This window comes from Lissotriton helveticus, chromosome 9 (assembly GCF_964261635.1).
Source record: "Lissotriton helveticus chromosome 9, aLisHel1.1, whole genome shotgun sequence".
Classification (NCBI taxonomy): Eukaryota; Metazoa; Chordata; class Amphibia; order Caudata; family Salamandridae; genus Lissotriton; species Lissotriton helveticus.
Genome location: NC_136070.1, coordinates 231647284 through 231670532, shown reverse-complemented (window position 1 = coordinate 231670532; position 23249 = coordinate 231647284). Strand labels below are relative to the sequence as shown.

At 44.9% G+C, this 23249-nt stretch overlaps 1 protein-coding gene across 3 annotated transcripts in view; it reads left to right on the top strand.

Annotated features, from left to right (window-relative positions):
• Positions 1-23249, top strand: part of BMF (Bcl2 modifying factor) — a 213395-nt gene that overhangs the window by 143107 nt on the left and 47039 nt on the right. The window contains exon 4 of one of the 3 annotated variants that reach the window (XM_078659778.1): positions 4303-5646. The exons of 1 other annotated variant lie outside the window; for it this stretch is intronic. In XM_078659778.1, the coding sequence (XP_078515904.1) occupies positions 4303-4317 (15 nt within the window). In that variant the 3' untranslated portion in view covers positions 4318-5646. Of the gene's footprint in view, positions 1-4299; positions 5647-23249 lie in introns of those variants that run through there. One more of the 3 variants, XM_078659777.1, reaches the window with a different exon arrangement.

The following is a 23249-nucleotide window of genomic DNA, read 5'->3' as shown; positions in this document are numbered from 1 at the left end:
GGGAGTGTCCGGTGGTGGATTATAGGATCTGACGGCGGGTTTATGAGCAGAGAGCATCGGGCACTGACACATTTTTAAGCGCTGCACTGCAACGCGAGCTTTTAAATTGCTTTAGATTTAACTTGTACCTGAGCGCACTGTTGGTTCTCGGTTTGACAACTTTTCAATTGTGTTTTCCGCAGTTTGGCAAGCGTAAAAACACCTGTTGCAAACGTTCCATAGAATGAGCACTTTTTCTTGCAATTTAACTGTGTTAACGTTCAGTGTGCTTCTTTTCTGTCTCTGGGTTTTACTGGTTGGTGGTGTGTTTTTCTTCTTAGTAAAACCTAATGCGGCTCTCACCGTGCGGTTTATTGTGAAGTGGGCAGGTGGAGTTGATGTATTAGTCACAGTTTGCTAAATTACAGGGCTGCGGTGTGCTGACAGGGCACAGCCTGTGTGTGCTTGTCCTCAGCAGAGAATCGTCAGATTGGCGGGAGTGTAGCAGTCACGCTGCAGGTGAGGCTGCCTGTGGTTCTGGCCTTTGTTCTCCTGAATGTGCTGCTCTGGTGCGTGGTGGGCTTTCACTCGGAGCCTAGTGTTAGATTAGGGATGGAGGCAGTGAAAGGGAGGCGGTGGGGTGTGTGTTTGCTTTGTTGCAGGTTTCTTGTTTATATCGCTTTCTAATTTTAGCCTCTGAGTCACGGGATTGCTGACGAGAAAGCCCTGTTACACACAACTCCTAGGAAAGTAACTGACTTCTGGTTTCATGTTCTTTCAACCAGAGCAATCGATTTTGCTCCTAGTACTGTGCCCTGTTATTTTAATGGTTTTCTTCCTCATTTCACTGCATTTCCTTCCGAATAGTGGGGCCTTTTTTCACAGAGGCATTTAAAAAAAAAAAATTGTATTCCTATTTTCATTTTAATAGACAAAACAGACAAACTATATTAGCAGGCATTATATTAACAAGATACAATGCAAATTGTACATCACTTACGAGGTAGATTGAAAATCTGGAAGTCAACACATCAGCGAGCCAAATCCATTTGGAACAGCGAGGGGGTGTTTAATTAACAATGAGAATCACATCAATGCGAGGTCACAGTTGAATATTACATTTTCCCATTGTCTGCTGCCAGATCCGTACGTAATGGACCTCACCAATCTTTGGACCTAGCTGTCTCCGGTGGCAAGGTGCCCTCAGCATGTGTAGCACATGTAGTTAAGTCTCTTCACAACATTTTATAGCCCTAAACTAACCTCATGTGTCTAGTCTATGCCTTTTGAATGGCTTACTCTATTGTACCAATTAGCAAAACACAGTCGCTGCCAAGACAAATGTATATTTCGTACTTCTCAGATGTCTGGATCCTTAGACTTGTATTGAATTTATAAATAAAGTGTCTGGATCTTATATTTTCTATTGAGAAATTGCAGTTTTCTTGTTATTGCTTTGAGTCGATATGTAATAGCTCTATATAAAACCCAACTCTGTCAATTTAATGGATTTCAATGCTAAGAAAAAGTTTCCTCCGGTTTATTCGTCATTGCCACTTACCTGCCACCCACTGCAAATGATGTTAAGAATAAGTAAGAGGATCATTTTTAGGTCTCGTCTCTAGACAGCGCTTGCACTGTCTCTAATATACAAGTTGTATATACTTTGTGGGCTTCAGCCTGCTCGTAAGCTTCCCATTTGCTGTCTCCATTGTTTCTCTTCTATTCCTTCTTCCGAGATGTCCATGCCATGCATGCGTCATGCCTTTTCCTGTGTTTAGCCCTCCCCGAGAGAATGGACCAAGTGGTAGTATCTATTTCTAGCTGCCATTTTAAGACCGGTTTTAGAACCTACTTTTTTCTTTGGTTTTAATAGCACGCTACTTAGTGCTCATGCTTTTCGAAGCTGTCCTTGCAAGTGAACGCATCCTCAAGCTTGTTTTGAAATGTTTTTTTCTCCCCCTCACACACCTCCTCTTGGCTCGCGCAGTTGATGGCCACAGAACAGATCACCATCTCTGTGAAGCTTGTGAACGATTACCGGTGAGACATTACTAAGGGACAACAGCTGAGTAGGAGCAGGGGCTTCTCTTTCCCATACAGCAAGAACACGGTGCTCCTTCACTTAGCAGCTGTTTCACCCGGAAGTACTATAAAAATTCTGTAAAACATGGCATCCTTCTCACACGTATATTGTACATGAACTATAATAATGCTTGTTTTTTGTGACATTTTAGATAGCTGCCTCCTCATCTCCTGTACATCTGAGCACAATTGCACGCTGATGCTAGCCCTGTTGCTTTCCCAATTCAAAACAAAAACGGCCAATAATTTTAATCAAGATTCCAATCTGGAGCAGGGAATAGGGAGGTTACAAGTGATGTTGGAACCAGGGGCGCAACTAGACCCGAACTTGGAGGGGGGGAACTAACACTCCCAGCCAGGGCCGGCCCTAGCACTGGTCGCACATGGTGCAAGTCGTTTTTGGTGCCCCCTCCCCCATTTCCTCCATCTCCATGAATTCCCTCACTACAACTCTCCAACAATGCGCCTCATCTCTCTATAGCACCTTCCTGACAAACATTTTTTTTTTTTATAGCGCAACTCATAGTTTACTCACACTCAGTTCTGCTCTCTGCATGGTACACGTTCTTTGTAGCAGGCACATTAACCCTCTGTGCTGTGTGGGTGGCAGGAGTGCCCATGTGAGTGCACTGTGAGCGATGCAACAGTGTGAGAGTAGGGTAAGAGGAGTGACTGCAGGGTGAATGAGGTGACCATATGAATTTGGGTGCGGATGTAAGTGCAGAGAGGGACGAATGAATGCATGGTTAGTGATGGACATGTTTGAGTGAGATTGCAGATTGAGCAGTGAGGGGGACAGGTGAGTAAAGTGAGTGAATGAAGTGTCACATGAGTGCAGGGAGAGTAGTGTGCTCCAGTGACGGCAGAGTGAGGTTCAGGTAGGCCTGAGTGGTAAATTCCGTTCTGCTAGCGGAATTTGAGTAATTTCGCGTTCAGCGGAGGACGCGAAATTGCCCAAAATTTTGCGTTCTGCGACTTCGTGAAATTTTTTGCTTGTTCACAAAATGCGTGTTTGCGAGATATTTCCCCCCGAGCATGCAAACAGCGATCGCGAACAGTAAAAAAGCATTGCGAACAAGCAATTCCACGTGTTCGTGGAATTTCTGCGTGTTCGTGGAGATTTTTTACCGTTTTGTGGAGATTTGCGTAACGCGATTACGCAAATTCCGCCCACCCCTAGGTACAGGGTGAACAGCGTAAGTTCATTGTGACTGCAGGGTGAGTGGGTGAATGGTGTGAGTGCATGGTGATGAGTGTGAGTGCATTGTGATCGCTGTGAGTACAGGGTGAGCATGAAAGTAAAGGGCGAGAATAAGGAGTGAGTTGTCTGAATGCAGGGTGCATTTCCAGACACTTGAAGTAACTCAGGTTGTTATTGACAGCAGCATAGGGTTTCAGATAAAAGTTATACTATTGCTATTATGGCATTAATCAGGGCTCGAGGGTGGAGGAAATAAATAATGTGCTGATCCTGCAACAAACTTCCAGTCTTATGATTAGGGGTGCCAGCTCATTATTTTGATGTCCCAGATGATAAAAAAACAAGCAGTTACCTAAAGCCATATTTTCAGCACTTATCTGTGCATACTTCGAACAGAAAATATAAATAGAAAGCGCTTTTAATTGTGTTGTAGGGCTGATCCATGACTGAAAATTAAGGGGAACAAGGACAGTAAAGTCACATTACAAATGAGAACATACTTTTTTTTATTTAATAACTCTATTTAGTGTCATGATGAGGTCTTTGCAGGCTCTTTAAACAACACATTGCTGGCATTTTCTTTTTGCAACCCTACTTTATAATCATTTTCATGAAATGCCTTTTCACACTACAGCAGTTTGAAGCCCTTTTAGCCCTATGGGTGTTTTGCACCTGGTTGGCACGAATGCTGCTGGAATTATCTTCATCTGTAGACTCTATGCTCCCAAAGGGTGGCATACTGCTCAGGGGCTCCGCCTCTGCAATTTTTTCTCTGGTTTGCTTGTGCAATCTTGCAGCTATACCATTGACCACACACAATAACAGTCATGCTTTACTAGTTCCTCTCCTGGCCATGGGTTTGTTGGGTGTTGAAGGCTACGCTTCCCTCATCAATAGGAAGAGTAGTTCATCTAATCACAATAAAGTCTCCTTGCCATGAAGAGATTCTCTTTGCCAATTCTATTTTCATGCAGCGTCACAGATTTATTTTGTGTTGGCACATATACAGTGAATAATTATGCCTTTGTTTTTAGCAGATGGGGCTGATGTGAATGGCTCATCTCCCAGCCCAACTCACTGCTTTCCCCATGTGCCTCACCTTCAGAGTGCTCTTTGCGATTTTCAGCTGGCCCATACCGAGAAGTCATGCCTGGTACAGTGCCCTGGGAAGCAGCCTTCAAATGACCCAAGTTACCACTCAAGCTGCTCTCACTGCCCGATGACTCACCAACATGGCGGTGGCGGCTGGCAGGCTCGATTGATGATGCAATGCAGGACTCCACCTCATCTATGTGTGTGTGTTGCGATCAAGCATGTTAGTGCAGGCTCTCAGGGTAGCAGGCCATGGCCTATATCGCCTTCCTCACGCACGTTGCAAACCCATTTGCAGGCTCCCGTGGTGCTCAGAGGTTATGCCGCTGCGCAGGGTCAGCTTTTGGCATGTCCTAGTTTGGCCCAGGCCATGGCACAAGGAACTGTATGCATTAAGGTTATGCAAACCGCAGTGTCCCTCTCACCACCCGCGGCCAGGGCCAGACTAGGATTGCAAACCAGCCCTGGCAACTACATCTGACCAGCTGGGGGTGGGGGGCTGGTGGGCAACGCTGTTGAGGTTTTGTTATATGGGGCCGATATTGCAGGCCCCAGTAAAAAAAACGGCCCCCACCGTTCCAAAACCAGCCCCACACTTCCAGCCCAACAGGAAAACGCCAGTGCCCGCTATTCCCAGCACGATCACTTCTTTTAGTTTAAAGTGGTTTATTCATACCGTAGAGGATATTTTTAACAGCCCAATTGCTTCTGTCCTTGCCCTGCCTTCATCCTCTCATCCCTGCTTACACACACCAACGACACCCTCATCAGCGTGACACAGGTAAACTATGGGTGATTTAGGTGAGCTGTGGGAGGTCCGAAGATATTTGTGTTCAGAGGCCAATCACTGCTAAGACAGGGACTGACCAATAAAAACAAAATTGGGCCCCCTGCTGCCTTATTTTACTCGCTACCATCAAAAATGGCGCCAAATTTCTCTCCGACTTGGGCTCTATCATTGCAATGGCTGGCTCTACAGCTCCGCTCCCTGCTGAGGCTCACTGTGGTATTGCCAAGCAAATGTTTTCTTTCGTTATATGATTTATATATTGCTAATGATTCCTCTGTATTGTTTGTGTTTTGCTTCATGCTCACATCCTGCTTTTTATTGTTGATATTGCTTTTATTTGTAATATTCTATTTGTTCCACTTGGAACTGTGTATGTGCAAGTGACCGCCTGGTTCTAGAGTGTCAGGTTAGCCAGTTGCCTGCTGCCTTGGAGCTGGACGTGAGCTTGTCCGTCATGGGTCCATCCAGGAAATAAACTACAGATTTACTTTATACAGCAGCTGGTCTACTTTGCTTATTTCCTACATCTTGGAAGGTTGACCTCCACACTACACTCCCTGTGCTCAGAGGATGTGCAGCTCCGATCCCTATGCTCCAGCTTCTCTGCCGGGGACAAAACATTTACAGTGCACAAAACCCTCACTCTGACCGCTCGTATATTGGCTAAATTAATTTACAGTACAAATTTCAAATAAACACGGATTACAACCCAAAAAGGGTCCCCGGTCTTATTATTCCACCCAAACCTCACCTTGGCTGTCCGTATAGCAGTGTGTTTACTGCCCGCAAGTCAGGCTGGTGGGCCTGCGTGTTTAAGTATGACTTGTATCCTGTTCTGATTCTAAACATATGAAATCAGCAAAACACTGAAGTTGTCAGCAATGCATTAAACACATTCTCCCAAAGTGCTTTTCTATTGTTGGCCTATGTAGCTCTGAAGAGGAAATGTTGTCAGTAAATTGGTCCATTTTCACTCTAGTCCATTGTTTTATAGAGCCGGACATTTACTGCACCATGCGTCCCTGTAATGTACTGGAAAGGTGTGGCACTTGTGGTAAGAGGAAAACCCAGTTTGTATATTTTTACTGTCTCTGTTACACACAGAGCATGGAAATGCTTAGAATTTTGAGAATTCCAATTTCTTTATTCACTGGTCAGTAACTGAGGTGCCACAAGCAACTCCCCTTTGCATTCCTTCACTTTGTGTTTTGTTCCTTTTTTCGAGTCACTTTGAAAAAACTTTGCGATTTATTGCTTGGTCGGTCTGCTAAAGTCAGAGAGGTTCTTTTAAGCAAAAGACGCTCCTAATCACAAGCACACAGAACTTAAATCAAATGCATGTAATAGAGGGAGGGAGGAGCCAATTAAGAATGTTATGGGGTGGGGTAAATGGTATGGGGCAGACAACATGGTGGTGTGGGGGAAAAGACACCATGTTGAAGCTGACAGAGGCAGTGAGAGTCAGATAGCAGGTGTTAAGACTCGCCCGATTATTCCATCCAAAGCTGGCCAGTTGTTATATTCCATATAGGTACCCTATATAGGCGCAGGTAACATTGCAAACTTTCACCTATATTCTTCCCTACATTACATACATAACGGTTCTTAGGGACTGACCTTTTACCTAGATACGTCCCTGCATACAGAACGCATGTTTTTCCCTAGTTCGAATCTCATACATTATGCGAGATGTTTCTTGGAAGCACAGCCGGACTACCATCTCCTGTATAATACCTCTGTATAAAGATCAGGACCGATGTCATTGTTTAGACCAACACAGTAACACAGCAAGGTAGGACCCCTGGGGAGACCTATGGGTATATATACATCACATCTTGATTAGAAGGAGAGAGGAGACTGAGACTTCCCGGCTGACACACTAACCAGAGTCGCTGAGGTTCCTGCATACAGACACTCCAGCTCGCAGTGGTCAAACATCCCTCGCGGGGTGTCCAATCTGAGACCAAGACGGGGTCCCATATTCTCTCATTCTTAGGCAATGGGGTTGATTAGATTCTAGAGGGATTCTTGGCATAACACCTACACAGATGTTAGGTACATTTAGATACATCTAGTTAGGGAGGCATTGTAGGAGTACGCATTTTTATCATGTATTTTATGTACTTGTATATATTCACGATTACTGAAAGATGGTAGAACTGTATCATCCTTTTACTTTCATAGTACTTCTAATCATATATCTCTGCTACTGTCTAATGGTTATTGCAGCTCATCTATTCTATACTAGAATAACACTGATCAATTAATTCTTATTGAAAACGCCCAGCCTGTTTATTCTGTGTATCTCTCTGAGACAAACTAAGTGAGCACGAGTGACTGAGCGAAAGTTAGTATATTGTTTCCACGATTCTGAGGGATCAGGGTTGTCATGTTCTGAGGTTGCCAAAAACTATTCTCTCCCCGATAAGAGGAGATTATAGTGGCACTGTGAGCTAGCTGATATGGACAGGCTATCATACCCGATGGAGGTGCACGGAAGCAGTCTGCCACCAATCCCACAGTTTATATTAACCAAGCGCGCAGATCCTGTATCGGTTATATAGGAACTACACAACACAGTGTGGTTTACAGTAGGCAATTCCATCAGGGATACAGATTTTAGGTGGCCTGTCACCAGCACGGAGTATTCAAATGTAGGCCTGGCGCATGCATGTGTCCAGACATGGACTTCAGCTTGTAGGAGGTGTCCATGTCCGCTATTATTTAGATACACTCTTGTAGCAGTTCAGTTATTTGAGTCCTGGGTAGAACGGTGTCTCTGCTTGCCTTACGAGCTGTTCTCACTGTTCTCACTGTTCTTGCAAGTCTGCTGCACATTCTAACTCTACTGAGCCCCCAGGGGCTGCATTTTGGTTCAGTATCTTATCAACCTGTAGATTACTCACACTTGATGTCGATCTCCTTCGGAATCAGTACAGCAGCAGTACATTTTCTGTTTATTCTCCCCCCACTCACCCTGCCAGCTACTCCGTCCATAGCGCGCGCATGCCACTCTACAACATCCTATACCACTCCACATAATTACGGTCCATGACACACAATCCCACTCCACGTAATTACACTACACTCAATACCACATGATTACTACCAACATAGTTCCAGTGCACACCATGCCACATAATTCAACATAACTCCACTCTACACCACACAATTACACAACAAACAATTCCACTACAACCCACATAATTCCACTCACACACCACATATATCCACTCCACTCCATAACACTTAGCTAAAAACAGTAACAATGTGTATAATATACTTACATATAGGGGCTGTCAGCCACCCGTCTTCACCAGTTGCTCTGTTGTTGTGCCACTCACATTTTACTTCCACCAATTCCAGCATATAGCACAAGGCAGTGGGTCAGCCTACTCAGACCACTGGTTAACTTCACATTGAGTGGCTGCATTTTGTTCTCTCACAGGAAGCACATCCACACAGGCAGTTCCCTTCAGTGCCAGTGTTTTCGTTTTTACTTTAATTACTTTAGTGTGGCCTTTGTGTTTAGAGCCTGATGTGATGCACATTCCATCTTTATCAGGTCCCATCTCCTGCCAATGCTGTTGTAAATTACTTTTGGAGTGTTTTGCTTTTCTGACTGCTGCTATTCTATACCAGATTGCAGTACACCAGATTGTGTATATATATATCCACTCCACTCCATAACACTTAGCTAAAAACAGTAACAATGTGTATAATATACTTACATATAGGGGCTGTCAGCCACCCGTCTTCACCAGTTGCTCTGTTGTTGTGCCACTCACATTTTACTTCCACCAATTCCAGCATATAGCACACACTTTCATAGTACTTCTAATCATATATCTCTGCTACTGTCTAATGGTTATTGCAGCTCATCTATTCTATACTAGAATAACACTGATCAATTAATTCTTATTGAAAACGCCCAGCCTGTTTATTCTGTGTATCTCTCTGAGACAAACTAAGTGAGCACGAGTGACTGAGCGAAAGTTAGTATATTGTTTCCACGATTCTGAGGGATCAGGGTTGTCATGTTCTGAGGTTGCCAAAAACTATTCTCTCCCCGATAAGAGGAGATTATAGTGGCACTGTGAGCTAGCTGATACGGACAGGCTATCATACCCGATGGAGGTGCACGGAAGCAGTCTGCCACCAATCCCACAGTTTATATTATCCAAGCGCGCAGATCCTGTATCGGTTATATAGGAACTACACAACACAGTGTGGTTTACAGTAGGCAATTCCATCAGGGATACAGATTTTAGGTGGCCTGTCACCAGCACGGAGTATTCAAATGTAGGCCTGGCGCATGCATGTGTCCAGACATGGACTTCAGCTTGTAGGAGGTGTCCATGTCCGCTATTATTTAGATACACTCTTGTAGCAGTTCAGTTATTTGAGTCCTGGGTAGAACGGTGTCTCTGCTTGCCTTACGAGCTGTTCTCACTGTTCTCACTGTTCTTGCAAGTCTGCTGCACATTCTAACTCTACTGAGCCCCCAGGGGCTGCATTTTGGTTCAGTATCTTATCAACCTGTAGATTACTCACACTTGATGTCGATCTCCTTTGGAATTAGTACAGCAGCAGTACATTTTCTGTTTATTCTCCCCCCACTCACCCTGCCAGCTACTCCGTCCATAGCGCGCGCATGCCACTCTACAACATCCTATACCACTCCACATAATTACGGTCCATGACACACAATCCCACTCCACGTAATTACACTACACTCAATACCACATGATTACTACCAACATAGTTCCAGTGCACACCATGCCACATAATTCAACATAACTCCACTCTACACCACACAATTACACAACAAACAATTCCACTACAACCCACATAATTCCACTCACACACCACATATATCCACTCCACTCCATAACACTTAGCTAAAAACAGTAACAATGTGTATAATATACTTACATATAGGGGCTGTCAGCCACCCGTCTTCACCAGTTGCTCTGTTGTTGTGCCACTCACATTTTACTTCCACCAATTCCAGCATATAGCACAAAAGTCCACATTTGTAAAGCGCACAATCACCCGTTAGGGTCTCTAGGCGCTGGGGGCCGTCGGGAAGATTAAGCGAGCTATTGCCCAGAGTCACATGGTGCTGGGCTAACCTGCCGCCGGAGCCGGGGATCGAACCGTGGTCCCCAGATTCCAGCGTCAGTCGCCCTGGCCGCGGCGCCACACCTCTCCCCAACACAAGGCAGTGGGTCAGCCTACTCAGACCACTGGTTAACTTCACATTGACTGACTGCATTTTGTTCTCTCACAGGAAGCACATCCACACAGGCAGTTCCCTTCAGTGCCAGTGTTTTCGTTTTTTACTTTAATTACTTTAGTGTGGCCTTTGTGTTTAGAGCCTGATGTGATGCACATTCCATCTTTATCAGGTCCCATCTCCTGCCAATGCTGTTGTAAATTACTTTTGGAGTGTTTTGCTTTTCTGACTGCTGCTATTCTATACCAGATTGCAGTACACCAGATTGTGTACATTTGAAACTGTTCTATATTATGTTATCTGATTTTTGCTTTCTTTCTTTCTCTTTCCTTCTTTCTTTATTTCCTTCTTTCATTTTTTTCATTTTTTCTTTCCTTTTCTCTTTCTTACTTTTCTTCTTTCTTTTGTGCCTTCTTGCATTCTTTTTCTATTTCTATTTCTTTTTCTTTTTTGTTTGTTTCTTTTTTCTTCTCTTTTCTGTCCTCTTTCCCTCATTCATTCTTTTCCTTTCCTTCCTACTTCCTCTGTCCATCTTTCTTGCTTGCTTTCTTTCTTTCTTTTCCTTCCATCCTTCATTTTTCTCTTGCCTTCTTTTTTCTCTTTACTTCCTTCTTTCTTGCCTTTTTTCTTAACGCTGTCCTTCTCCCTTTCCTTCCTTATTTCTATCCTTCTTTCTCTCTTTCCTTCCTTCTCTTTCTCTTTCTCTTTTCTTCCTTCTTTCTTTCTCTTTCTCATGTGCCCTTTTCTTGCCTTCTTTCTCTTTCTGGCCTTCTTTCTCTCTTTCCTTCTCTCTTTCCTTGGCTCTCTTTTCTTCTGTCTATCTTCCTTCTTTCTTTCTTTCTTTCTTTTTTTCTTACAGGCAAGAGGCTTGCAGGCAATGCCAGGCTGGTTTACTTGTTTAGGTCTGTTTTTGCCAAGACCTTTAGCTTTTTATGTGTATAACATAGTTACATGTGTATAACATAGTTACTTATAAGGGTCTGAGACCAGACTTCATGCAGTAGTCCGTGGTTGATGTCATTCATTCAGCTCACTTCAGCCATTGGCTAACTTCATTACAAGGTACGGTATGCACTCTATTATAAGGAACCCAACCACACAGAAAGTAGTTCCCTTTATTGTCAGTGTTTACTATGTTCATGTATGAGTTTTTTTAAGACCCAAAAACTATTTGCCTGCAGCACTTTTTTTTATTGCTGAGGGCCTGGTATATCGAATAATAAAGTTTTACAAAACAAGAATTGCCAGAATGCTGGTGGCCAACACCAGACCTATTGACTTTGCTAGTGCTTGTTTTAAGTTTGTCTTCCCAGCCCCTTGTTTTTCTCTTGTGTTGGGCGTTAAGTTGTGTTCTGCTTAGCCTCCTTTAAAATGGATATCCGGTATACAAATAGTCTTAAATCTACTCATAAAGTACCCTGATATCTCACCAGTTCTGGTGCCACTCAATAAGACCAAAAAAAAACGAAAACTATATTATCTAACTCTTCAAAGTCCCTAACTTTACTAAAATGGGATAGGGGATGCGAATGAAATTATTAATACCACTCTCACCGTTATAATTAAATGCAGGTTGAACAGTGTATCCCTTTGAAAGAGGCCTAAGTTGAATTGAGATATCAGTTCTAATAGGTACTGGCCAATGTTGTTAACTCTCCCACCTCTGTAGATCGTAGCCGGTAGTTTTGAGTCTCAACCTCTGAAACATATAAGGTAAAAGCTGCCACTGTGTCCTATTTTGTAACTGAAACCCCCACTAGTATGGGGACCTGCACCTTTTTTGGTATTGCGAAGGCTGGCATTAAATAATACATCCAGAAATTCACTCAGGGCAGCCCGGTTTGAGGGTACCGTGCCAGGAAACTGTTGTTATAAACATTAACTATAATAGGGCTTGCGCTATGCAATTTGAGTGGTAGTTGAGTTTCAAGTTTTAAACTACCGCCAGCATTTTGGCAGAAAGCCCAGCTCGGCCAAGTACGCTGCCCCTTGGGCTACCTGTGGATTATGGACACAGCAGTTTCAGTAAATGTTTGATAGCCTTCTAAGAAACAATCCCTCAAGTTCCACATTTCCTGGAGAATTGCAGTATGATGCTGTTTTACAAAATCAGTCCAGGACTGAGAGTTAATTTGTTGTAAAGCTCTACAATATTCAAGGACATAACTTTCCTACCTTTAAGTGTTGGGCGCTCCTGACTCAGGCATAGATGTTGGATTGATACAGTTATGAAGGGTTACTGCAGCCAATGTCACACTCATTTGCACAGGGTTGTGTCATTCATACTTTTGATAAGAGTTGAGTTCATCAAATCTATTTGTTACTCTTATTACACAGCTGCAGTAGTATTTGGAGCAAGATTACAAATCACAGTTACACTAAAGTTTCTCTGTCAAAACCTCATGGGTTGCTCTTTGGAGTTTATGACCATTGCTGATGACTATTTAATCTGTTTTCCATTGGTCAACAGGTGGTGTAACCTCCTTTTGGTTGGTTTCTTGATTCTTGATAACTATCACAATTTGTTCTGGCCTTCACTTACTATTATGAGGTTTGGACATCATAAGGCAGAGACTTCAAGAAAAGGAGATACAGCCAGCCGTGGCCGCTGTAGGTATGAGCGGTGGGGGTGAGGGGGGATTTCAAGAGATGACCACAAGGGAAAATTAAATAAATAATACATTTTCTCATGGATGTCTCTTGAAACCCCCCTTCCCCCCCCCCCCTCCCCCCGGAGACGGCCCCACTGCCCCACAGCTGTTACCTGCAGCAGTCGCGGCTGGTACATCCCAATTTACTTATGAAGTTATCAAATCAAGGTGACTGACAAAGCAGAGATAAATAGTATTGTCTTTAAAAATGGCATAATACAGGACCATATTTGTCAATAACCATAATGCTAAGTCCCAACAAGACCAAAAGCATACGCAAAATGTTTAAAATCAGCATTGATGGGCTTGGGACTAGGGTCTTCCTATCGAAAGGGATTGAATGATAACATTTCTCTCCAACATAGAGAAATCTAGAGTTAGTGTGTTACAGCTATGGTGGCAATTTTGTCAATAGAAGCGCTTTTACTACGAAATAGATTGGAGACCTCCCATAACTGGAGAAGGCTTGCTTCACTAGCATATTCCTCTACTTCTAAATGTATTGACAGATGGTAGGTCCATTCTGGGCCCCTGAAACTGAAATTAAACTGCACAGTGAGATGGAGGAGGAAATACAAGGAGCTGTCGAAGACTGGCTTGTATGCCAAGAAGACAACACTTTACTACAAAGGAATGACTGTGTGGAGAGAATGGGTCTACAGACACAGTCACACACAGATAGATACGCAAACACAGAAAGGTGTCCTGATGTTGGTGGTTTTAGAGACTGGGAAATCTTGGCTCCATCAAAGAAGCTCACTAACCCAAGTCTAGGGGCTGTCTACAGATCAGGTCTCATAGGTGTCATTGTCTTGCACACTAAGAAGAGCAAAATGACCACTGCAGTAAACATACTCATTAGTAGCATCTACTAAGATGTTAGCAGAAGTAAAACAAGCATTTGCAATGCAATCAGTCTCGCCTTTGGGATCTTATATGTACTTAGCTATGCAGCAAATTACCCTGGGTGCTGAAATATCTACTGTTCTTTAACATGGAGGGAAAGTAAGCACCAAACTGCGTGACATGCCAGGTATTAGAAAACATGGAAAGAAATATTACCTTTCAGCGTGAAAGGGTATAGCCCAAAGTTCTGTTTTTAATATAAAATGAGGGCCTTCGGTGGTCATATCACTGAAAATAATATATTATAATTGTTTTTACTGTCTGCGGGTGCTTGTAGAAGACAATTTCAATGGACTGGAATCTAGAGAATGCTAAAGTGATTTCCGTGTTTTACTGACCTCTGCTGGTCGTTTTCTATCAAGACAGTTAAATTGAGGCAGTTGAACAGAAAAAAAGTCCCTAAGTGGAAGCAGACAAGTCCTAGGGCTGATCTCCAGAGCCCTCAAAGTACATACACATATAAGTATATACTAAAGTATATACCAGAGGTCTTGAAAGCTCGACCTACAAAAGCACCAACGCACCTTCTGTCTTCTCACCCAGTGGTGTCTGGGTATCAACCGGTAAAAGCATGTGAACATGCAGCAGGTCAGTATGACACTCCACATGAGGACAGACTCGTGCTAGACAGGATGCTGTTGGAAAGAGCAACTACCAAGATGAGTTTTCAGAGTTACTTGCTTTTATTTATCCAAGCCCTGAGTGGAAGGAGGTGATGTCTCATCTGGCAGAGCGCAGGGGCCAATACCTGAACGTTTTTGCTGATACAAAAACAGGTCCAAAACCATGTTGTGCAGTTTTGCTGCTTGAGCAACAGAGAATGGGGCAAGCAGATCTTGTCCGACTCCAAGAATGTTTTTGCGCTATGGCATCAATGAGAAAATGTATTAGAGGGATTATTGCTTAAAAAAATAAAATAAAACCCTTACAAACATAAAGAAAATTGATGGAGTACTGGTTTTTTAATTACTGAAATAAAAAAGAATACACTGTTTTTGCTGAAATATAGCACAGTTTTTCACATTTGAAATATGGAAAGAATTTTCCCCCCCCTTACTGTTAAGCAAAGTGCAAAAATAAAGCAAAATCATTGTGTGCCATACAAATTTTTCTGTTCCTTGCTTCATGAGCATCAAAATGGTGCAAATGAATTTGATTGTGTTTTTTCTTTTCTGGTTCTATATTTGTTTTTCTTTTTCTTCCAAGTTTGGCTTTGCCTTCAAAACAGCTGCAAAAAGAACAATTGATGGACAGAATGCAGAACGATGTCATACATTCACCCCAGTACAGAGATCTGGGCCTAAATCCATTGTTTTTTTGCTCACAATGCCTTTCCAGTTTGGACCCAGCCATATGCAAATCAGTCTTGACCCTGCGCCCAATGGGAACAGTCCAGCTCGAACTGCCAGGCCAGGTCTTTCCTGGACTGGAAACAAGCATCCTAGGACCGGTTTCGGGCTTTCAGCCCTCATCAGCTAGGATAGCTTGACTCCATTGGCATGTAGAGCACGGGACCCATGTCTGGATATACCCGTCCCACTCGGGGTGACAAACGCAAAAAGAACAATTTATGTACAGAATGCAGAACAATGTCATACATTCACCCCAGTACAGAGATCTGGGCCTAAATCCATTGTTTTTTGCTCACCATGCCATTCCAGTTTGGACCTAGCCATATGCAAATCATTCTTGACCCTGCGCCCAATGGGAACAGTCCAGCCCAAACTGCCAGGCCAGGTCCTCCCTGGACTGGAAACAAGCATCCTAGGACCGGTTTCAGGCTTTCAGCCCTCATCAGCCAGGATAGCTTGCCTCCAGTGGCATGGAGAGCACGGGACCCACATCTGGGCATACCCATCCCACTCGGGGTGACAAATGCAAAAAGAACAATTGATGGACAGAATGCAAAACAATGTCATACATTCACCGCAGTACAGAGATCTGGGCCTAAATCCATATTTTTTTTGCTCACCATGCCATTCCAGTTTGGACCTAGCCATATGCAAATCAGTCTAGACCCTGCATCCAATGGGAACAGTCCAGCCCAAACTGCCAGGCCAGGTCCTCCCTGGACTGGAAACAAGCATCCTAGGACCGGTTTTGGGCTTTCAGCCCTCATTAGCCAGGATAGCTTAAATCCAGTGGCATAGAGGGCACGGGACCCAAGTCTGGGCATACCCGTCCCACTCGGGGTGACAAATGCAACAAGCATTTGCAATGCAATAGGTCTCGCATTAGGAAAGTTTGAGCTATTGGTATGGTAAATGACAAATTTTTTATTTATGTTTTTTTTTTTAAATAACGTAATTAATAGCTTTGTCATTTACAATGCCAATAGTTATAACTTTCACAAATGTGACACCTATTGCATTGGTAATGCAACATGTTTTGTATTTACGTGACTTACATGTGTTGATATTACAAATAACAATGGCTTTTATTTCTTTTTAATAATTAATACTTAAAAGTGATTCTAATTTATAATGGCAATAGCTTAAATTTTGTAAATAACTTTTGTGAAGATTATGTTCAGTGTATTTTATTGTGATGAAAATCCAAGAACGGAAGTGAAATATTAACATCTTTTTGTGACATTTGTAATAAAGCTTGAAACATTGAGAGAACATATTTGAACCAGTGATGCTGTGGTGGTGCTGAGTGATGCTGTGGTTGCGCTGAGTGATGCTGTGGTTGCGCTGAGTGATGCAGTGGTTGCGCGGAAAGTAAAGTGTGCCATACTGCGATTTCTACAATAGTTAATTGTGGATGCGTTAACAATTGATGTGTGCACTGATGGCTGGTGGTGTGTGTGCCTGTAGAAATGGTGCACTGATGGCTGGTGGTGTGTGTGCCTGGTGGAAGTGTGCACTGACGGCTGGTATTGTGTGTGCTTGGTGAAAGCGTGCACTGACAGCTGGTGGTGTGTGCCTGGCTAAAGCGTGCACTGACGGCTGGTGGTGTGTGTGTTTGGTGAAAGCGTGCACTGACGGATGGTGGTGTGTGCCTGATGGAAGCGTACAGTGACGGCTGGTGGTGTGTGCCTGGTGAAAGCGTGCACTGACGGCTGGTGGTGTGTGCCTGGTGAAAGCGTGCACTGATGGCTGGTGGTGTGTGTGTGAGTGCTTGATGAAAGCGTGCACTGACAGCTGGTGGTGTGTGCCTTGTGGAAGCGTGCACTGAAGGCTGGTGCTGTTTGTGCCCGGTGAAAGTGTGCACTGACGGCTGGTGGTGTGTGTGTGTGCCAGGTGAAATCATGCACTGACGTCTGGTGGTGTGTGTGTGGTGGAAGCGTGCACTGACGGCTGGTGGTGTTTGTGTCCGGTGAAAGCACGCACGGACGGCTGGTTGTGTCTGTGCCTGGTGAGTGTGCACTGACGGCCAGTGGTGTGTATCCCTGGTGAAAGCGTGCACTGACGGCTGGTGGTGTGTGCGTCTGGAAGCATGCACTGAAGGCTGGTGGTGTGTGTGCCTGGTGGAAAAGTGTGCACTGACATGTTTAGAAGTAAAGTGCACCATACTGCGATTGCTACAATAGTAAATTGTGGATGCGTTAACAATTGATGCGTGCACTGATGCCTGGTGGTGTGTGTGCCTGGTGGAAGTGTGCACTGCCAGCTGGTGGTGTGTGTGCTTGGTGGAAGCGTGCACTGACGGCTGGTGGTGTGTGTGCCTGGTGGAAGCGTGCACTGACGGCTGGTGGTGTGTGTGCCTGGTGGGAGCGTGCACTGACGGCTGGTGGTGTGTGTGCCTGGTGGATGCGTGCACTGATGGCTGGTGGGGTGTGTGCCTGGTGAAAGCGTGCACTGACGGCTGGTGGTGTGTGTGCCTGGTGGAAGCGTGCACTGATGGCTGGTGGTGTGTGTGCCTGGTGGAAGCGTGCACTGACGGCTGGTGGTGTGTGTGCCTGGTGGAGGCGTGCATTGACGGCTGGTGGTGTGTGTGCCTGGTGGAAGCGTGCACTGATGGCTGGTGGTGTGTGTGCCTGGTGGGAGACCTAAAAAAGAGGCAACAGGACCACTGGGCAAAGTTTGTAGGAGGAATACAAGCATAGCGCCTCGTCAGGACTTTGAAGCGCTATATGGAAGCAATTGCAATATGTAACACTAAGAAGGCATACAGAAAAAACAACCCTTTTTCCTACGACTCTCTCCCCTTGTACCTGCCCTCAGCGGTGTACGTAAAGATGCTACAGAGTGAAATGTGGACCCGGGACATGTGCAAATATGACAGCATGGGCAGTGATCACAATGTGCGGTGGGTACACAACATGGATGCGGAACTTCCGGTCTTCCAAATCCCATACGTGGGTAGCTCACTTGTTTTCTCTTGGCTTTCTGGGATGTGTAATAGGAGGAGGAGGGGGTTCCAATGGGAGAAGTTTGTGAGCAGTCCGCAGCAAAGGTGCAGGGCAGACAGAATAGGTCAGAGTAGCAAGAAGTGACCACGAGGGGAAAGGTGCAATGGGTTAAAGTCAAAGGAGATTTTCACAAGGCGAAATGGCGAGAGCCAGCAGAAAATGGATAGTAGGGAGCAGAAACTGGCGTTAATTAGTACAGATGTTGGGGGGGGTGGTTTACAGTGTAGGAACACGTGTGACACGGAGAAAGTGTGAAAGTAGAGGTGGAAGGCAACCGTCGACTAAAAATAGTGAAAGTAAGGGGAAAAGGTTGATGGGAGAACGAGAGGCAGAAGGAGAATATGAAGGAACTGATGACATTTGGAAGAAGTGAAACACTAGCATGACAAAAGAAGTAACTACGGGTGACACCTCTTAAGTCCCCATTTTAGTGAATTGTTACAGCTGAGGCACACATTACAGCACGGAGAGGCCTCACGGTTCATTTAGCATGACAGTTACAGTGCCTAGACATAGCCTGCCTTGTCCACACCATCACACCGAAACCCCCCACGTTGCAGCTCGCGAACCCTAGCGCCAGAAACAACAGCATCACCCTGGCCTGCATGATGCAACCAAGATGCAATAAGGACAGCACGACAAGCTCCCAGCTGTGCCAGCAAGCAGCAGCTACCATGCATGCTCAGTTTAAACTGTGTGGCACTTTTTTTTCCACTGGTTCTCTGCCAACACATGTTTAACGCGTTTCCCATGCCTCTGTTTTGAAATGTTTCCACGCAGTTTTCTGGCCGGGCGCGCTGCTTTGGTGAGAATCCGGAGACACAGATCAGCGGTGCACTGCCACATTCAGAGATGCCAGTGTCACACTGGTATCTCTGAATGTGGCAGTGCACCGCTGATCTGAGCTGCCTCTGCATGTCCTGCAGGGTCCCCTGCCGCAGGGATGCTGGCACTGCTGAGGGGAGGACGGTAGCCCTGCACCACTCTGGATCCGTTAGAGGCTCCGGGCCGGGACTCAGAGGAGGCAGCAGTGAATTAAAGGCTCGGGGTCCTTACCTCTTCTGTTCCTGTCCATCGACGGTGCGCCGTGGCAGCCAGCGTCCAAGACCAGCGTCCCTCGTATCACCTTCTCTTCCGTCCTGTGCATCAGGGCATTATACTGCCACAACTGATGTAAATTAGTACAGAGGGGGGATTTGTCCCGTTTATTTGAAGACCTACGTGCCGGGCGGATGAACCTCAGACAGAGTTACAGCGAAACCAAAAGCAGCTCTCAGGACTGGGCTGCGACTGAGGGCGGGGGCTGCCCGCGCATGCGCGCTTTTTGCTGGAGAGGGAGCCCCGGCGCTAAGGCAGCTGAAGTCCCGGGTCCCGTCCCGAGTGACCACCAGCGCTGTGGAGCTCCCACGCCGAGACACACCCAATGGCTGCCGAGGGAGAGAGGGACATGGACGAGGCAGAAAGAGCACGGTGAGTGGGAGGGGGGTTGTATCTGCAAATGCAAAAAGAACAATGGATAGACACAATGCAGAACAATGTCATACATTCATCCCAGTATAGAGAAATGGGCCTAAATCCATCGTTTTTTTGCTCACCCTGCCATTCCAGTTTGGACCAAGCCATATGCAAATCAGGCGGGACCCTGCGTCCAATGGGAATAGTCCAGCACAAACTGCCAGGCCAGGTCCTCCCAGGACTGGAAACAAGCATCCTAGGACCGGTTTCGGGCTTTCAGTCCTCATCGGCCAGGATAGCATAACTCCAGTGGCATGGAGAGCACGGGACGAACGTCTGGGCATACCCGTCCCTGTCGGGGTGGCAAATGCAAAAAGAACAAATGAGGGACAGAATGTAGAACAATGTCATACATTCACCCCAGTATAGAGATCTGGGCCTAAATCTATCGTTTTTTTACTTACCATGCCATTCCAGTTTGGACCCAGCCATATGCAAATCAGTCTTGACCCTGGGCACAAGAATGGTTGAGGTACTCTTCACGAGCTAAAGATATTCAAGGGCAACCTTTCAAACTAGCCAGGTCAGGCTTGGCAGAGACACAACCCTTTTCCATAAGAAGGAGGACTAACCTTTCATCTGCACCATGTTTGATGTGGTGACGTTCCCCGGCTCAGTTAGCTATGTCCAGTGTGATCTCCCTTCACTAGAGTTTGTTGTGACATATTTTTCCTATACAGATTAGGGACTTTCTTAACCTTCACAGGAGATCAGTACTGTACTTGTTACCTCCCACACCTATCCGAGGCTTAATGAAGTAATTGATAGCTAGGAACCCGCTTCAGAATATTTTCTTGGAAAAGAGGGCCCAGTTCACAAAGATGAGTAGTAAAAAGTAGTAAAGCACAATGCACGTCCAGGAATAACACCAAAATGGTTTTACAAATAAGCATTAGCAAAGCCAACAGGTTTCACCCATGCAAGAGCTATTGGCAAAGCCAATGTCTTTTTGCCATGGTGTAAAGCAGAGGGGAGTGGTGTAGGGTAAAGTAGACTGGCATATAGAGTAAAGAAAACTGGTGTATAGTGCAGTGGTGAGTGGAGTGGCATAAGGAAGAGTGGCATAGAGTAGAGCGGGGTACAATGGAGTTGAATTGCATAGAGTGGAGTGCGGCAGAGTAGATTAGAGTGAAGTGTTGTGAGGTGGAGTAGAGTAGAGTGGCATAGAGTGGGGTTGAGGTGTGTAGAGTAGAGTGGCGTACAGTGCAGTGGTAGTGAGCACAGTAGAGTGATGTAAAATATAGTGCAGTGGTGTGGAGTGACATAGAAAGCAGTACTAAAGAGTAGAGTGGCGTAGACTACAGTAGAGTAAAGAGGCATAGACTAGAGTAGTGTGGAGTGCAGTGGCGTAGAGTGGAGCATTGCAGATTGGAGTGGTGTAGAGTGACTTGATGTAGAGTGGAGTGGTGTAGTGTAGACGGGTGCAGAGTACAGTGCAGTGGCGTAGAATACCGTGGTGCTGAGTAGAGTGCAGTGGCATAGATTGAAGTGATGCAAAGACGAGTAGAGTGGCATAGAGTGGAGTGGGATGGTGTAGAGTGCCGTAGAGTTCAGTGCATAGAGTAGTGTGGTGTAGAGTAGAGTACAGCAGCAAGGTGTATAGTGTGGTAACATAGAGTGCAGTGGTGCAAAGAAAAGTAGCACACAGTGGAGTGGTGCAAAGAAGAGTAGAGTTGCTTAAATTGCAGTGGCATATAAAGGAGTGGTGCAGAGAAGAGTAGAGTGGCGTAGAGTACACTGGCATATAGTGGAGTGGTGTAGAATAGAGTGGCGTAGACAGGAGAGATGCAGAGTGCTATGGTGTTGAGTGGAGTGGTGCAAATTAGTGTGCAGTGGCCTAGAGGAATGAAGTCAGTCAGTCAGTTAGTCAGTCAAAGACCTACGTCAGATCCTCCGTTCAAGGTCTTCGGTGTCTTTAATTTCTGAAGAGAAGCCGCTCTCATGGGGTTTGTCAATGTTTCACAGAGTCACTGAATTGATGAGCACTGTATTTTGGAGAAAGAAGAACACAGCAGAGACAATGTTTTACTCAGTTATTGATATTTGGGGGACAAGAAATAATGTTGCAACGTTCTTTATTTGAAAGGCAAGCAGAATCTCAGACACACTTTACAGTATAAGGATATGCATATTTTGTGCCAAAACATTGGTCGTATTAGCTGTTATAGAGCAGCTGATTTGCTTACATTCTTGGGCATGGCGGGTCAGAGGAAAACAAAGCAACATGGAAGGGGGCGGTGGGAGGGAATGGAAGCTACATGAACCAGGATATGGGAGACGACTGAAAATGCAAACACTCATATGAAGTGCTCGAACTTAAAAAAAAAAGTAGCTCCAAAAATGGGAGCAGTTGAAGGACACAAGTACTTGGTTCATGCTCCAATGCAGAGCCAACACAAGAAGGAGAAATGACCCACACATCCCATGACAAACTGGAGCAAACCAAATGAGAGCAACACTGAATCTAATCAATAGTATGCTATGAATTGACTGTTCGCCCACTCTATGTAAACAACCTTTCTCTCAGAGACAGCGCATGTGCTGTCTTGGCAAAACCTTAAAATAGTGTGTTGCGAAAAGATGAGAAAGGACAAGGACGAGGAGGGGAGACTTTAGGAGCGTTGTCCCTTGTGCCGTGAGTGGCCTGGTTAGTTCAGTTTAGTCGCTCATACAGCAAACTGGAGGCACGTTAACACATATCATTTAAGTTGGTTAGCTACTGGGATGAAATGCCCCTAAATCCTTCCTGAATGTCATATTAGAACATCATTTAACGCCTTTTAAGGACTTTGGGTGTCCCCACACATGTGGGGCAAGACTCTTCTCTTCTCCTTGCTCTAACAACGTAAGATGTAACTAATGGGAAAATTAGTGTACTCAGAAAAGTAGGCTGCATGTCTAAGAAATATTATTTGACTACACCACAGTGTTGTGTACAGGAGAATGCCATGTCCATTGTTGCTCCTGAAAGAAAAAATCTTCATGTTAAACAAGCCACAGCAGCCCTTCTGAGAAAAGTAATCATTAACGAATATTTCCATAGTAAGTTCTGGGTATTTTGTTTGTCAAAAGGGCACTGCAGTTTTTAGATTTCCAAGTTTGATATTAATTGAGATTTAATTAACCCCAGTCTGCAGGAGAGTGCTTTGGCGCTGATAACGAGTGGCCCAACATCGAAAGTAGCTATAAAAAGAGACAAGCTTATCTAGTAGATGTTTTGGAGTGAAGTATTGAGTAGTTTATGAACCGGCGTTTTTGCACAGTATGAAAAACGTTTTTGCTGGCTCAGCAGCTGTGGTTTACAGCTGAAGTTTAACCCCAAGGCCTTTGTGGCGCCAAATCACTTACAGATGGTTCGCTGGTTCTGCTTTCATTTATTCCTTACAAATTCTACATTTTGTAACAGTAGAAAAACACTGGAGGAAGGGCTCAGC